The sequence below is a fragment of the Lithobates pipiens genome, unplaced genomic scaffold, assembly GCF_037356315.1.
Source record: "Lithobates pipiens isolate NorthernLeopardFrog02 unplaced genomic scaffold, aLitPip1_a1.2 Scaffold_27, whole genome shotgun sequence".
Classification (NCBI taxonomy): Eukaryota; Metazoa; Chordata; class Amphibia; order Anura; family Ranidae; genus Lithobates; species Lithobates pipiens.
This window is the reverse complement of record NW_027507788.1, coordinates 141,762,619-141,780,573: the sequence shown is the minus strand read 5'-3', so window position 1 is coordinate 141,780,573 and position 17,955 is coordinate 141,762,619. Positions and strand designations below refer to the sequence as shown.

The 17,955-nt window shown below is 42.2% G+C and overlaps 1 protein-coding gene across 1 annotated transcript in view; it reads right to left on the bottom strand.

Annotated features, from left to right (window-relative positions):
- The window catches only part of ATAD3A (ATPase family AAA domain containing 3A), a 119,049-nt gene that overhangs the window by 69,760 nt on the left and 31,334 nt on the right, over window positions 1-17,955 (bottom strand). Inside the window, exon 8 of the mRNA XM_077457581.1 lies at window positions 30-185. Coding sequence (XP_077313707.1) covers window positions 30-185 — 156 coding nt within the window. The remainder of the gene's footprint in view (window positions 1-29; window positions 186-17,955) is intronic.

Sequence of the window (17,955 nt, the reverse complement as noted above, 5' to 3'; positions counted from 1 at the left end):
ACTGTACTGGCAAATGTTGGAAAATTCACCTTTATAGGATGTTTGATGGCCTCTACCACTGTTATTCGAGAAGTGTCTCGGACCAAAGAGGGCTTGCCAAGGCGAGCTTCAATAAAGCGACCTGCCACACCGGTTGCGTTCTTGGCGGAGTAAATACCTAAGGCAAGTAGGGTCAATCCTGTAGCCTTAAAAAGGAAAAAAAAAAAGCAACGTATTAGGTAATAAAAATAATACATAACTTTAATGTGAATCAAAACTAAATAATAAAGGTTGATAGGAATGCCAATATAAAAGATTAACTGTAGGAAAAATTACCCTTTTAACCCTAGCCGTAAAATAGATACACACACACACACACACACATATATATACATATATATATATATATATATATATATATATATATATATATATATATATATATATATATATATATATATATATATATAAATAAAAATATATCTTAAAAAGGTTAAGTTCACCATTGGTCAAATGTTACATGTTCCACCCGTTTTTAAGATGGCACATGTATCAGGTTCCCACTTCTGCCGCCACCACCCGCTCCACCCCCTGTAGTAATAGCAAGCGGGGGATCTTTTAACTCCTACTTGCTGCCACCATTAAAAAAAAAAAAAAAATGACTCAGCCTCATCATTCATTCACAGAGTTCTGTGATGGCAAGTAAGGATGAGCTCAGGCGTGTTCGCAAACAGCACGTGCAGATCCCGCCAGGAAGTCGGCACTGCACAGCGCTAATCACAGGCAGTAAGAAATTTACCAATCTCTGCAGCCGCGCATTGGGACAATGTCTCGCTGCTTGATTAGCCCTCCACAGTGCCGACTTCCTATCGGACTCTGCACGTGCCATTTGCGAACATGCCTGAGCATATCCTTAATGGCAAGCTACAAGTACCGACAGTTAGTTGAGCGCTCTGGCAATTCATTCCCTCTTCCTTTCAGTGTGCATCTGCCTGCCGGTATGAGGTACAAACAAGCAGACACACAGGAGTCCCACGTGGTGCAATGCTTTACAGGCTCCAATTAAACTCATCTTTTAATTTTGGGAAAAAAAGGAGGGAGGAGTTTGGGACTTTAGATAAGGCACAACTTGATAAATAGTCAATATATGATGACATATTTATTTTGTATAAACAAATAAAATGACATAGCACATTTGCAGAGATATTTTATATATATATATATATATATATATATATATATATATATATATATATATATATATATATATATATATATACACATACATACATACATACATATACATATACATATACATATACATACACATACACACACACACACACACACATTATTATTATACAGCTTTTATATAGCGCCAGTTTGCGCAGCGCTTAAGAAAGATAAAGTTAGACATTACAGTTTGGTACAAGAGGAATCAGAGGGCCCTGCTCATTAGAACTTACAATCTAAAAAGGAAGGCTCAATTGATACAAAAGGTAATAGATGTGGGGGGAAGTAAAACAGTGTTAGCAGCAGGATAGGTTTCTTTAACCACTTTCAGACCGGACCATTTTGCTGGTAAATGACCAGAGGTCTTTTTACACTTTGGCACTGCGCTGCTTTAACTGGTAATTGCGCGGTCATGCAATGTTGTACCCAAACAAAATTTGCGTCCTTTTCTTCCCACAAATAGAGCTTTCTTTTGATGGTATTTGATTGCCTCTGCGATTTTTATTTTTTGCGATATAAACGTAAAAAGACCGCAAATTTTGAAAAAAAATGATATTTTCTACTTTTTGTTATTAGAAAAATCCAATAAACTCAATTTTAGTCATACATTTAGGCCAAAATGTATTCAGCCACATGTCTTTGGTAAAAAAAAAGTCAATAATTGTATATTTATTGGTTTGCGCAAAAGTTGTCACATCTACAAACTAAGGTACGTTTTCTGGAATTTACGCAGCTTTTAGTTTACGACTGCCTATCTCATTTCTTGAGGTGCTAAAATGGCAGGGCAGTACAAAACCCCCCCAAATGACCCCATTTTGGAAAGTAGACCCCCTAAGGAAATTGATAAGAGGCATGTTGAGCCCATTGAATATTTTATTTTTTTGCCTCAAGCGATTGAATAATGACAAAAAAAAAATTTTTTTTTTTTTTTTACACAAAGTTGTCACTAAATGATATATTGCTCACACATGCTATGGGCGTATGTGAAATGACACCCCAAAATAAATTCTGCTGCTTCTCCTGAGTACGGGGATACCACATATGTGGGACTTTTTGGGAGCCTAGCCGCGTACGGGGCCCCGAAAACCAAGCACCGCCTTCAGGCTTTCTAAGGGCGTAAATTTTTGAGTTCACTTCTCACTACCTATTACAGTTTTGAAGGCCATAAAATGCCAAGATGGCACAAAACCCCCACAAATGACCCCATTTTAGAAAGTAGACACCCCAAGCTATTTGCTGAGAGGCATGTTGAGTTCATGGAATATTTTATATTTTGCCACAAGTTGCGGGAAAATTACAAACTTTTTTTTTTTTTTTTTTTTTTTCACAAAGTTGTCACTAAATGATATATTGCTCACACATGCCATGGGCATATGTGAAATGACACCCCAAAATAAATTCTGCTGCTTCTCCTGAGTACGGGGATACCACATATGTGGGACTTTTTGGGAGCCTAGCCGCGTACGGGGCCCCGAAAACCAAGCACCGCCTTCAGGCTTTCTAAGGGCGTAAATATTTGACTTCACTCCTCACTACCTATTACAGTTTTGAAGGCCATAAAATGCCAAGATGGCACAAAACCCCCACAAATGACCCCATTTTAGAAAGTAGACACCCCAAGCTATTTGCTGAGAGGCATGTTGAGTCCATGGAATATTTTATATTTTGCCACAAGTTGCGGGAAAATTACAAACTTTTTTTTTTTTTTTTTTTTTTTCACAAAGTTGTCACTAAATGATATATTGCTCACGCATGCCATGGGCATATGTGAAATGACACCCCAAAATAAATTCTGCTGCTTCTCCTGAGTACGGGGATACCACATATGTGGGACTTTTTGGGAGCCTAGCCGCGTACGGGGCCCCGAAAACCAAGCACCGCCTTCAGGCTTTCTAAGGGCGTTACAGTTTTGAAGGCCATAAAATGCCAAGATGGCACAAACCCCCCCCAAATGACCCCATTTTGGAAAGTAGACACCCCTAAATTTAGGGGTACACTAGTGAGACTAGGTAATAAATGGCGGGTGCCCTGAAACTATAAAAAAATAACTAACCAACCAGCGTCACCTGTAACAGTTATATGGTGATCACTGGTGAAAGGGTTAACTAGGGGGCAATCAGGGGGCTTTATGCGGTAGTATATGGGGGTCCCTGGCGCTATAAAAAGCTGCGGCGAACCTAAATACCTACTTGCCTAACTAGCGTCACCTGTGACACTAATACAGCGATCAGAAAAACGATCGCTTATTAGGCTGGGTTCACACTGGAGCGATGCGGGAACGCCACGAATGCGCGGCGGGTTCCCGCATCGCATGCCTCCCGGCGGCAGTTCACACTGCCCTATGCGAACTGCTGGGAGTGTCAGTGAAATGTTACTGACACCCCCAGATCAGTTCGCATATCGCAGTGCGATCTGCAAACTCGGATCGCATGGTGTGAACACCCATGCGATCCGATTCTGCTGCGGGCCAAAAAAAGGGTCCCGTGCGAATTTGCGGCGGGTGCGGCGGGTGTGGCGGGTGCGGCGAATGGCTGAACTCGAATCGCACAGAGATCGGATGTGATTTGCACTGCAGTGCGAATCACATCCGTTCTCAAACCGCTGCAATCTGAACCCAGCCTTAGTGACACTGGCGACGGGGGGTGATCACGGGGTTAAACCTTTATTGGGGGGGTTAGGGGGGTACCTTAGAACTAAAGGGGGCTAACCCTAACTGCCCTAACAGTTATTAGTCACAAATGACACCCGCCGGGTGATCAGGGGGTTAAACCTTTATTAGGTAATAAATGGCGGGTGCCCTGAAACTATAAAAAAATAACTAACCAACCAGCGTCACCTGTAACAGTTATATGGTGATCACTGGTGAAAGGGTTAACTAGGGGGCAATCAGGGGGCTTTATGCGGTAGTATATGGGGGTCCCTGGCGCTATAAAAAGCTGCGGCGAACCTAAATACCTACCTGCCTAACTAGCGTCACCTGGGACACTAATACGGCGATCAGAAAAATGATCGCTTATTAGGCTGGGTTCACACTGGAGCGATGCGGAAACGCCGCGAATCCGCGGCGGGTTCCCGCATCGCATGCCTCCCGGCGGCAGTTCACACTGCCCTATGCGAACTGCTGGGAGTGTCAGTGAAATGTTACTGACACCCCCAGATCAGTTCGCATATCGCAGTGCGATCTGCAAACTCGGATCGCATGGTGTGAACACCCATGCGATCCGATTCTGCTGCGGGCCAAAAAAAGGGTCCCGTGCGAATTTGCGGCGGGTGCGGCGGGTGTGGCGGGTGCGGCGGGTGCGGCGAATGGCTGAACTCGAATCGCACAGAGATCGGATGTGATTTGCACTGCAGTGCGGTGCGAATCACATTCGTTCTCATAAACCGCTGCAATGTGAACCCAGCCTTAGTGACACTGGCGACGGGGGGTGATCACGGGGTTAAACCTTTATTGGGGGGGTTAGGGGGGTACATTAGAACTAAAGGGGGCTAACTCTAACTGCCCTAACAGTTATTACAGTCACAAATGACACCAATGCAAAAAAAAAAAAAAAAAAAAAAAAAATGACATTGGTGTCACTGTGACTGGGGGGCAGGGGTAATTGGGGGGGTGATCGGGGGGTAAAGGGGGGGTGTGAGTGTGCCTGGCATGTTCTACTGTGTGTGGGATGTGTTGGTGCAACTCACTGATCCGCTCTCCTCCGTGTCGGAACGAAAAATACCGACACGGAGGAGAGAATACATCACTTCCTCTCCTGTGTTTACATTACAGGAGAGGAAGTGATGTCACCGGGGATTTCTATTCGTCGGGAGCGATCGCGAGGGGGTGGCCATGAATGAATGGCCGTCCCCTCGTCCGGGATCGCTCCCGAACGAAAACCGACCGCCGCAGGCACCGGGCGGGGGCCCGATAGGGCCCCCGACCCGCGGGAGGCAAATCACGTACATGTACGTGCTTATGCCTGCCCGTGCCATTCTGCCGACGTACATCGGCGTTAGGCGGTCGGCAAGTGGTTAAAGAGAAAGGTTTTCAGGGATCGTCTAAAGATGGATAGATTAGGGGACAGTCAGACAGATTGGGGTAGGGAGTTCCAAAGGATGGGCGAAGCTCTGGAGAAATCCTGGAGGCAAGCATGGGAGGAGGTGACAAGGAAGCTAGAGAGCAGGAGGTCTTGGGAGGACCGAAGAGAGTGGCTTGGTCGGTATTTTGGGACTAGGTTAGTGATGTAGCTGGGGCAGATTTATGGATGGCTTTGTAAATTGTTAGTACTTTGAATTTTATTCGTTGGGCAAGTGGAAGCCAGTGGAGCGATTGGCAGAGAGGGGTGGAGGACACTGAATGGTTGGTAAGGTGGATGAGTCTTGCAGCGTATATACATACATACATACATACATACACACACACACGACAACGTATCAAGTTGTATATATACACACACATAGATGACATCGTAGCACATTACAATATATAATGATGTAATAAGCCAATTGTACTCCATGCCATAAGATCAATTAAAATTGCATTGTGAGCTCTAGATAGAAATTATTAAATCATATATTGAAGAGATAACTGCATCCAAAAAAAGCTTGATGCATTTTGTGGATTCGCTCCACTTCCTCAGGAGCAGATGCAGAACATATCTGCAAGAGACATATAAATACCAATATGGTCTAGTGTTTAACCTAAACATCGGGGAGGAGATAAAAAGCGGGAGGAAGAAAGATACCCATTTCCTAGAATACTTACATATCGGCTGGAGTACAAACATGCGGTACTGCAGGCTGAGGGATGATAGAGGTGTCTGTTCTGGGAGTGGTGGCAATAAAGGCCCGCAGGGGAACCGGGCACACACATACAGATCCCCAGGAGGGTGGTGGTCTAATATTGATCTGTGATGGTGCAAGGTAATAGCTCCAAATTCTAAAGGATTAATGAATTATGTATAACTGTTGAATATTAAAAATGATGGCTATCATGAATAAATGACCCCAGTGACCATTGTGAATTTAAAGAAGCAGAAAGCAAGTGTAAAATTGGGGAACATATCAGATGAACCATGACCCATCTATAGAAAAAGGATAGGACTAGTATATAAAGTGTTACATGCAACCCACCATGCTTTTTCCCCAAAAGGGGAAAAAGGTGAAAAAAGGGGTGAAAAAAAAAAAAGGAGACATGTTACTGAAAGGAACCTATGGATAAAGAAACTCCCAAAGTAATTGCCTTGTGTTTCCACATAGAGCCATGATCCAAGATGTAATGTGCAATGTGCCCAGGACGTGCTACTGAAAGTACTAACCAATCTTAATTTTGGGTCAGGGTGTAAACATTTTCGAAGGTCTTTCATCGCCGTCTGTTTCCCCACTGGAGAGATCCACCCTCAATAAAAATTCTGGAGCCCACTATCACTTGGAAACAAAACAAATCAGTTGCGACTGGAACAAGAGGGTAGGGCAGATCTTGCAAAGGGTACCCGTTCTTATGACAACCGTCTGAGGGTCTGGGTTGACAGGTTCTGGGCTTGTGTTGAAATGCTAATCTACCTGATTTCAGGTGCATACTACTTTCACTGAAAATCTGTTTGGGATGCTTCCGAAATCAGAGGCCAAGTGCCTTTGACCTGCTGACTTCCAAAGTTGTAACTACCTACTTCATCCCTTTGACTTGTATAGGGAAAGAAGCAGTTCTGAAGCCAACAAAGTAGATTTACCTATACATTTCAGAGGTTGCCCCCCACTTTGTTGTGGAAATGTGAAAATAAAGCTCCCAGAATGGGACACAAAGCCTGACAGGGATTTTAAACTATTTTCTTCTCTATTGCTCTAAACAAAATGAAGATATATACTGCATCTCAACTAGTGTACTCTAGCCCAACACAGACATGGCTACGATAGGTAGGTTGAATAAAGCTTTTCACCTGAGCTACAATTATCACAGATGTAAGTTGGTTTTTCACAAGGAACAGCAGCAAACACGCTAAGGCAAACACCTCTAAGTGCTTGTTCATCTGTTCTTTTTAAGAGTATCCAGGAGCACCAAATCTTCAGGCCATCTTTGGTTAAATGAAGACTCCATTAATGAAGACCAGTGCTTGTAATACGGCACTTATTTATAATATCATAGAGTATGCTGGGTAGTTCTAGAGGGGCCAACTTGCAGTTATTTGAGGGTGCCTGTTTAGGCATTAAAGTGGTGGGTTTCTAGGTTTAATATGACTACCACTTTAAATCTTTAATATGTGCTCAACTGTGCACAGCCTGTGCTTTCAATAAACTAAACTGGGGGTTGGTTGTGTTCTCCCTGTTTAGATGGTGCTTAGTGAAGTTCTCTGAATATTTTAACACAGCCAAGAACCTAAAAGACAGGAGATTAATTTCCTGTTCTGATAAGTTTCTAATCTACAGTAAATACTGCTATTTAGTGTATATTTTCTATCTGCTGTCTAATTGATATTTTCATTGACTTGGCTCTCGCTGCACCACCACATCCAGCCAGGAAGCTACGGATAGGAGCAGGTGGCAAGATGGCTGCAAGCAAACATGTTGCAAAGCAGCATGAGCACACTATCATAAATTAGTTTTAGGAAGAGCACGCTCGGCCTCAGCAGGAAAAGATATTGTGTTTGAGGTTAAATTTAGACCTTCCCATCTTATCCATAGCCAAAAAAAAGGGAAACATTAGCTATTACTACTTGGCAAATAACAATCATGCAGAGCTCAAATTGAAGAAACCGGCAGCAGGGGGAAGTGACAGCTCCTATTAGGCGAGTATCACAGCAGTCAAAGGAATGGATACATAACTTAGAAGATAAAAGCAGAGCTATTCCCAAGGGATGGGAGTAAATCTCTCACCAGTGGCTTGATGTGAGGTCACAAAGGCAAAAGACTGGGGGGGTGACAGGAGATCTCTAACAGTGACCTTTCCCAAGGCTGCTGTGATTCATCCACGAGCAGAGACTTTCATCTGTCAGCAGACATGGATTCACAAGCAATGCTGAAGACTGGGTCTCTACTATAAGAAAGGACCCGATGTCAGGGCAGAATCAATATGCATCAACCGAGTCAAATTTTACCACCCGCTTACAGACCTAGGCACAGGATGTCACGGACAACAAGGATGCATGGTCATTTTAGGTTGTCTCTTTATCCATACCAACCCAGAAAAGTTCTATTTCTGTTCACTCTAGGTTCTATGATTAGGCTCTATTGTAGAATGATATTGTCAGAGGGAAGAGCCTAGGAAGGGTGTGCATTGACCTCTAGTTGAGTTTTTATCTGGACAGATATGCACTGGATCTAAACAGCCGCTTGGTGAGCTTGCATGCAGGATTGGGTAGAGTATGGATCAGAAAGGCCTAGATCAGAGCGGTCTATATCAATTTAAACAGCAAAGAAGCCAGACACAGATCTGAATACAAGAATTACAACGATAGATACTAAGCATGTAGTCTTTTCCAGCAAGCCAGTTTAAATGGAAAAGGTTCTTGCTGGACAAAGTTTGCTACCCGCCATGGTCTCTGTGCCAGATTACTGCATCTCCTATCACAGTGGAGGTTAAATAAAGCCCGGTATGTGCCTTTTTCAAAACTAAATGACTTTTCAGACCTTGTTAAAGACTCATTAGCATGGTGATTTAAGACCACAGGTAGAGTATTTCTTCTCATTAGCCACAGCTCAGTAGCCCCTGTGCTTCTGTCTAGAGACTGCCTTGTCTGTGTGGGCCGTAGGCAGGCTGAGCGATCGCATACTGTATAACTGCAGCTCTAATATTTTTAACTGTCATCCATGTTTAGTCAGCTCTATGGCGGCCAAATATTGTATACATTTTTACAGATGCTATATGCAACAAATTTTAGCTTTACATTGAGTAGTGTGTGTTTTTTTTTGTTGTTAACTTTGTATATTTTTAGAGCACCAAAATTGCTTCACAGCACTTTACAGAATATTCTAGATTTTTCTCATCAGTTTCTCTACCAGCTTCCAGTCCCCTACAGCTGTCACAAATAGAAAATTCACATATTAATGGCAGTTTAATAAGAAATCAATTAAACCAAATCTACACTACACAGCCAAAGGTCTGACCATCACATATATGCACAACATTTTGCTGGACCTCCTGTGCCAAAACAAACTGCCATTAATATAGGAGTTGCTCCTCAGGGAAGAAGTACTGATGTTGGATTAGAACTAAACAGCTCATAAATCAGCATTCCAATTTATCACAAAAGTGTAAACATTTTTTTACTAAACCCAGGAGCCTGCATTAACTATATCTGGTCTCCCACCGTACACAGAACATGGAGATTGATAATTATTTTAGTAAACAAACTGCTAAAAAATACCCCCCCAATCAGCAGTAGGAGCAGTCGTGTGACTTCTATGAGTGTCTGGTTGAAGCTTGTAGGAGGAGTTTATTTGCCCACGATTGTCTAACGGCCCGTTCACACAATCCGAATAGTGCATGAAAACTGTCATCCGAGGAAGAATTGTAAGATTTTCGGATTGTGTGTACACTAATTTCGAGAGCTGATCACGACAGTTTATCTGATATTATTCGCTCGGACAAGCAAGAAAATTTTCCTCGTACGATACCGGATCGATTTTCGTTTAGGCAGTATAGTTGTTCGTCCGAAAATACAATACAACACATGACATCACGTTAGAGGTCGACCGATATATCGGCTGATATTTGCAGTTTTTTAAATAATCGGCATCGGCCGATTGTGCTGATAAAAAGCCGATTTAGAACTACAGCAGGACTTTGAAATGACTTCTGTAATAGAAGTCAGTGTAAGTTGTCATAGAAACGTCTTCCTCCTCTCTGGGCAGGCTGCCAAGAAAAGAACAGAAAGATACAATGTTTACACTTTGAATGGATGAAATCATCTCTGTGTGTAGAAGTTCTCAGTTTAACCATTTAAAGACTAAATCTTTTCTGACACTTGTTGCTTACAAGTAAAAGTCCTGTATTTTCTGCCAGAAAATCACTTAGACCCCCCCAAAAATTATATATATTTTTTTAGCAGAGATCCTAGGGAATAAAATAGCGGTTGTTGCAATATTTTATGTCACACGGCATTTGCACAGAGGTCTTTCAAATGCATTTTTTTGGGAAAAAATACACTATTTAAAAAATAAAAATAAAATAAAAACAGTAAAGTTAGCCCATTTTTTTTTTCGTCCAAAAGTTTTGACTACCTGTTTTTATTTAATATATAGGTTTTTTTTTTTTTTTTATCTAAATGATACATACAAGTAAACTGATTGGAGGTTTGTTTTGTTTAATAAATGTTTAAATGTAAGAAATTTTCTGTATCACTTATGAAGACTGCTTTCACACTGGAGCGGGCAGGCGTTGATGGTAAAATGCAAGTTTTAGCGGCTCTTTACCATAATTTTAGCGGTGCTATTTGGCTGCTAGTGGGGCACATATAACCCAGCTAGCGGCCAAGGAAGAGGTTAAATGCGCCCACGAAGCACTGCTGCCAAAGCGCATTGCATGCGCTTTGGCAGTGGTGCCCATTCATATCAATGGGCAGGAGTGGTGGAGGAGAGGTATACACCACTCCAAACGTGCTGCTTGCAGGACTTTTTTTTTTTAAGATCCTGCCAGAGCATCGCCTCAGTGTGAAAGCACTCCGTCTTTCACACAGACTGCAGGGGAGCCATTTTGCAGGCACTTTACAGGCGCTATTTTTAGCCCAAAAGCGCCTGAAAAACGCCCCAGTGGGAAAGGTGTGTTAGATCAAGGGGGATTAAAAAATAAAATAAAAAAATAATAAAAAAGGGAAAAAATTAATAAATAAAAAAAATCGGCCTAACATATCGGCCCAAAAAAAATCGGCATCATATATCGGCTATCGGCCGCCATGATTTCTAAATATCGGCATCGGCCAGAGAAAAACCCATATCGGTCGACCTCTACATCACGTCCGTTTTTTTCTGTCGTACGAGAATTTTCGTGACTTTATTTACCTATTCAGTTTCTACTTGTGACTATTAAGCAAAAAAGGTCATACAATTGGTCATACGATATTGGGATTGGGTGTACGGGCCTTTATGAGAATACAGAGCCCCTGACCCTCTGTCTGGAAAGTGCTAATTGGCCATGTGCTGGTCACATGCACCCTCCCAAGAAAAAAAAAAAAAGAAAAAAAAAAAAAAAAAAAAGCTCTAGCAAAACACACCAAACTGAGCATATGCAGCCTTGTCCAATGGCTCTGTAAATATCAGGTTATTTTTTGGAGACAATGGAAGGAGGAGATGATGAGAGGATACAGATTATATATATATATATTTTTTTTTTACACAATGCAGAGGATTAACCCCTTAGGTTCCACAGTGCGTATAACAAGCATGCTTTACTGCATTTACAGACTGTTTTTACTGTTGTGGGTTTAGGAACACTTTAAATGCTGTTCACTCAGTCACTATGAGATTTGTTTTCTGTATTCAAAAACCAGATTGATCCTGCTGTTCTCAATCTCCACTTTCTGTTCATATCCACAAATAAGGTCCCCAGCTAGGGATTTTGCAGCTGTGGTGACAACTCTGCACATGCTCAGTTTTCAGAGAGTTTCTATGCTGAGAATTTCCTCCCCTTCACATCTGAGCAGCTAATGTGAGTATAGAGTCACACATGTGGGTGTATACACAGTGGTAAATGATGGCCCACTCCCTCCCTCCTCCTTCAGTCCCACTAACCAGCTAAACACAATGGGGGCAGGATATTACATGTAGATCAATGGAGGAACGACCTCCCTCAGTCTAAGACACAGGCTGAACTGGCAGAAATCTGACCACACAAAGTTATTTAAAAAAAATAAATAAAATAAAGATTTAATTTCAAATATATATTTGTATGCCAATTTAAAATAGTTTATAGATATTATTTATGTTTATTCCATATGCCAAAGACTTATTTTTATTTTAAACATGTGACTAGCAGCTGAGGACTAGAAGCTCCTCCTGCTTATGTTTCTCTGCAAACTGGCTGGGAAAGATCTGCGTCACGTAACAGCTGTATATTGATTAGGGAAAAGGTACTTCAATTTTTTTTATTAATAAAATAATTTTAGAGCCATCGTCCATACAAAGAAAGAGAAGGGGTAACAAATTAAAGTGTGTTTATTATCACTTATTTCAAAAAATTGCAGATGTTATTGAGGCTGTGAGAGCACAAATTACATTTGAGGAAGGGCCCGCTTTTATTTATTTGGAAGGAATTCAAAACAAAATGGAGAAAATTTTCAGGGTACAGCTAAGGCACGATTAGAATTTCCAAATGCACCCTATACCATATCAAATCTTTATTTTTTTAACCACTTCCCACCCGGCCAATGCATATATACGGCCGGGTGGGAGCCGTCTACTCCTGATAGGACGTTCAGGAACGTCCTTCAGAAGTAGCGGGATCGCGCCCGCGCAGCAGCGCGATCCCGATGTGCTCGTGTCACCCGGACACGGCACATCTCGGATCGGCAGGAGGGCTCTGTGATTGGCCCTCCTGATCACATGACGGCCATGTCCAATCACGGCCGTCATGTGATGTAAACAAACAGCCGGTTGCTAGGCAATCGGCTCTCCTCTCCTCACACGGAAGTCATCGCTGAGGAGAGGAGAGCAGATTGCTGCAGCCGGCTGATGATCAGTGAGTATGGGCTGCTTTTTACAGCTTTTTACTCACTGATCATCAGTGTAGTGTCAACACACAACACACCACACAGTACAAACACAGTCCCCCACATATGTCCCCAAAACATACATGTCCCCAAATAATAAAAACACATGTCCCCCCACATATGTCCCACTAAAATCACATGTCCCAATGATTATCTGCACACATATGTACGTGATCACCTGCACACATATGTACATGATCATTTGCGTACATATGTCCCTGATCACACAAACCAATTATTATACACTTAACGGAATTTTTTTTACCAAAAACATGTAGCAGAATACATTTTGGCTTAAATTTATGACAAAATTAGATTTTATTGGATTTTGTTTTCAAATAGAAAAAAGAAAATATAGTTTTTTTTCCAAATTTCCACTTTTTTTGCGCTTATATCGCAAAAAAAAAAAAAAACGGAGTCGTGAATAAATAACACCAAAATAAAGCTCTATTTGTGCGAACAAAATGATAACAATTTCATTTGGGTACAGTGTAGCATGACCGCGCAATTGTCACTGAAAGCGCCAGAGCGATGAAAGCTGAAAATTGGGCTGGGAAGGAAGGGGGCGAAAGTGCCCTGTATTGTAGTGGTTAAGTTCAGTTCCACTTTAAGGCTAGCCCTATGGGGTGATAAGTGTTTCCACACAAAATACAAAATTTTGTACAAACAAAACGTTTTTCAAGACCATTGTAAAATCTTGGTGCAATGTGTTTCTTGGTCCTTCCCTCTGCTTAAATAAGTTCTAGGAGCCACCATAAACTTACATTTTAAAACAGCATTGTAATAACAATAACTATGGTTTGGATTGTAGACAATCAAATATAAGCTTACTTGAAAAAAATCTCTTTTCATGTGCGAGTGCTGCTTGTTTTCTGGTCATGTCATTCCACAACTTTCTGGATTCCCTGTATGTTTTGCAGCTTCTCCTCTGCCGTTTATTTTAATTTCTAAGGACTACATATCCCATGGTACCTTGCTGCATGCAAACTGATTCTTGTAATGACCACCTCCTGAAACTCCTACTCTAAGCACCCCTGTCGTTCAGAAAGCAGGCTCTGTAAAATGTGTGATAAAGCAGTGCCTACTCACAGGGCATAGAGATATGCATCTCAGAAATCAAGGCAGCAAAAATGTGGTGATCTTGACAAAGTAAATTTACAAACATCAAGATCATCCAGATAATTAAAGTGGAAGTTCACCCAAAAGGGCAAGTTCCACTCTTCCTCCTCCTCATTTGTCATCCAAATTTTTCTTTTTGAGGGGGTACCTGGTTTTGACAGGTTCCTGAAGCTCAAAGCTGGCCAAGTAAACATTTCCATCCCTGGCAGGTTACCTTAGAGACATCCAAACATTGGCATCTCTCGATGCATACCCTTTAACAAAATACAATTGTCAGTCTTAAAATACTAAATATCTTTGTAGCATCTCTAAAATTCACCCCTTTTTAACTAATGATCTCTTAACTAATTATCTCTCATCTTGACTATTGCAAGTCCCTTCTCATAGGCTACCATGAATGCAGCTCCCAGACTCATTTACCTTACCCACTGTTCAGTATCTGCCAACCATCCCTGCCAATCCCTCCACTGGCTTACTATTGCCCAGCAAATAAATTCAAAATAACAACATACAAAGCCATTCACAACTCTGCCCTGAGGTACATCACCAATCATGTCTAAAAATATCACCCAAACTTTCAGGGCCTGAATTTGAACCCAAAACCTCTGTTGTGTCAGGCAGTGCCTCCTCTTGCTGAGCTTCCTGGAATGCTGGACAGTTCCCGTGACAATTCCTTGAATGATCCTGTCTTGAACCTCGTTTGTCTTGAACCCAAAACTCTTTGTCCTCCAATGGAATTCCTGATTTAAGCCATGTCTCTGCACTTCCCGTTTACCAGATTGTGCTCTCTCCAGCCAGTATCTCCCTCCTGTTTTCCCCGCTAAGACTCATTATTGACCCTTGGCTTGTTCCCAGACTACACTTCGGCCTGATGCCAACCTGCAACTACTTGTTACTGGACCCCAGCTTGCTCGCCTCCTGGTGGGGCGATCCTGAGGACCACAACCTGGTGTGATGCAGCAAAATCCATCTCAATCATCAGGAGCTCTGGTGAACACTGGTTAGTGTATAGACTCTGCACTTCAGGTGAGCTCACATCATTCACCAGGGTGACTGTAATCTACTTGCTGATTGGTGGGAAGTTCTGCTACTGCTATAGCATCTGGTCTTTGAGTTTGGAGCCTGATCGTGACACAAACCATGTTCCTCCCAAGGCCTCCTGCTCTTGTTTCCTCCTCCCATTCTCATCTCCAGGACTTCTACAGCGCCTCCCCCATTCAAACGACATACTTATATAGACTTCACCTTGAAAGCTCTGCTGGAGATGACAGAGTGGTGCGAGAGGCAGCTGGGGCCAGATCGCCTTTAGGAGCCAGCATGGAGCGCATCGCCTCTCAGACAGGGATCAGAGTGGAGATGCAGAGAAGGAACAGAATGATGCAGATGACATGGCTACGCGTTTCATGTAGCAACCGGGACTGTCCTTTTGGTGCAGGGTGCAGGGGTACAGCCCTGAACCAAAACAGGGTGTATTCAGGTCCCCTATTTTGTACAGCCGCTGCATCCCCTTAGAGCTACAGCCGAATAAATAATCCACTCATTCACACAGCCAGAGTACCTGCTAGGGGCCCTGACCTGGTAGTGTAGCGCTTATTACGGAACTATCCAAACACCAACAAATGGGAGGTCAATCAGCCACAGCTACATCTGGAGGAGGTAGACCAGTGTCTCTTCGTATACTATTGGACTACACATCCCAGCATGCCATGCTAGCTTAAATCAGAGCTGAGAATAACAGCTCTGCAAAGGGTTAAGGGTTACAGAACTCCAGTCTCAATCACAGGCTTACAAAATAAAACAGAAAGGCAATGCCAAAAATATAAAAAGGACACTTGTGATCTGGCAAGACAGAGACTCATTTCCTCCCCTTTGCTTCAATCAAAAGAATTTCCACTTCGATCACTGGCAAGAGAATTGCATTCAGCTTTGTCAAGTCATTTCTTTTTTAAGCTTGTGTGCTGGACCGGGGAGGGTGGGGGTGAGCAATGCTTTTATGCTGCATCTGACATCTGTGCATGCATTAGGAAACAGACAATCATGGGCTCATCAAATCGAAGTTTACTTCCCCATAGCTTTGGAAGGTTCTCCATTAACGGAATGAGCTGCAGGGAAACTGCAGGGAATTAAAGTCACTTTTCAGATTCAAAGACCAGACTTATTAGTGACCGAGCTGCACACTGTTTTGTTGAAACTAAAAAGTGCATACAAGTGGATCAAAGCAAGCTGTAATGGCAAAACAGGTCCCTTGGGTTTTAATTACCTCTCATTAGGCACCACTATATTGCAAACAACTAGTTCCATGTGTTTGGCAGGTTTCGTAACACTTTGAGGGGCCCTGTACACACAGGCATTTGTTAATTTGAGCTTTTGTACGCTCATATGAAAAGCACCATGTTCAGCAAAGATTTAAAAAGCTTTGAACAGCTTTACTGAAATCATTAAAAGCAAATCTGCATTGTGAGAAATATATAATCAGGTTCTACAATCTGAAAAATGCATATTCAATGGCTGTCATGGTGGTCCAACTAGTTAGCACTTCTGAATCCCTGACTTCACAGTGGCTTCTTTGATGTAAAAGTATGGAGAAAATATATGGAACATAAATGGAGGCCAACAGTGATGACCTTCTAAAAATGCTAGTTGACTGTCCATCATACTGAACCTTTAGAGCTTTAATGGTTATTGACTGGAGAAAAAAAAATGCTAACCTGCAAGTTCACCTTTGGCTCCCACATTTTGAGCAACTAAATCTGGCTATAGATGGTTTGACTCTCGGGCCGGTTCAGCAGGGACCAGCTGAAATTTTCATCTATGGGCAGGTTGATTTTACCCAAGTCGATCCCTCAGTCAACTTGGGTGCAACCAGCATGTCGGCCTTTGAAATGCGATTATTGCCAGAGGCCATTTCCGCTAACAATAATCATGTTCCCCCGGCAGGGATGGCTCCCAGCGCCCCACCTCCCCACTGGGAGAACACAATGGGGGTTATTTATTAAAGGAAAATCCACTTTGCACTACAAGTGCACTGCAATTGACAGTGCAGTCCCTGTAGATTTGGGGGGACATGCAAGGAAAAAAAAAAACAGCATTTTAGCTTGCACATGATTGGATGATGAAATCAGCAGATCTTCCCCTCATAGCTACAGCGACTGCACTTCCAAATGCACTGTAAGTGCATAGTAGATTTGTCTTTAGTAAATCAGCCCAAATGGCTTATTGAACCGCAAATTGGAATAGAGTGAGCCAGCAGTGAACAGTTGCCAACTTTTCTTCAAAATACACATTCAAATTCAATTAAAGGACTCCTATGAAGGTAAATACTGGTACCAAGGGTTACCCTTTTTTTTTTTTTATTAGGTCAATTAAATAATATGTCAAATGCCTGCTAAATATGATGTGCTTTAGTTAACATTTACAAGCCAGGATTATTACATACCAATGTGTACACAGACTTTTGTAAGGGGTATACCAATAAAAATGTCAGTCTGTCCAAAAAGGATAATTCAGCTATGGTTTCACCATATGGCTTCCAGGTCTCCCACAAACACCACAGAATAAACCATCATGTCCACCTTTACCATAATGGAATCTAATGCAACCGCTGTGGCACTGAAGGGAAGACCTAGGAATTTAAATGCAGAAATCTCATGCACTGATTAAAAAAAAAAAAAAAAAAAAAAGGGGTAAGTCTGCCAAGAATCACAACATTCTTTAGCAGTTGAACTTAAGTAAAAACATTGTAACGATTTGTCCTTTATATCAAAGGAATACACTTTGGTGTGTAAATGAGGGAAGTTTCACCACTTAAAGCGGAGGTTCACACAAAAATTGAACCTCCGCTTTACGGAACCCTCCTCTCCTCCGGTGTCACATTTGGCACCTTTCAGGGGGGAGGGGGTGCAGATATCTGTCTAAGCCCTTGTACACACGGTCGGAGACTCCG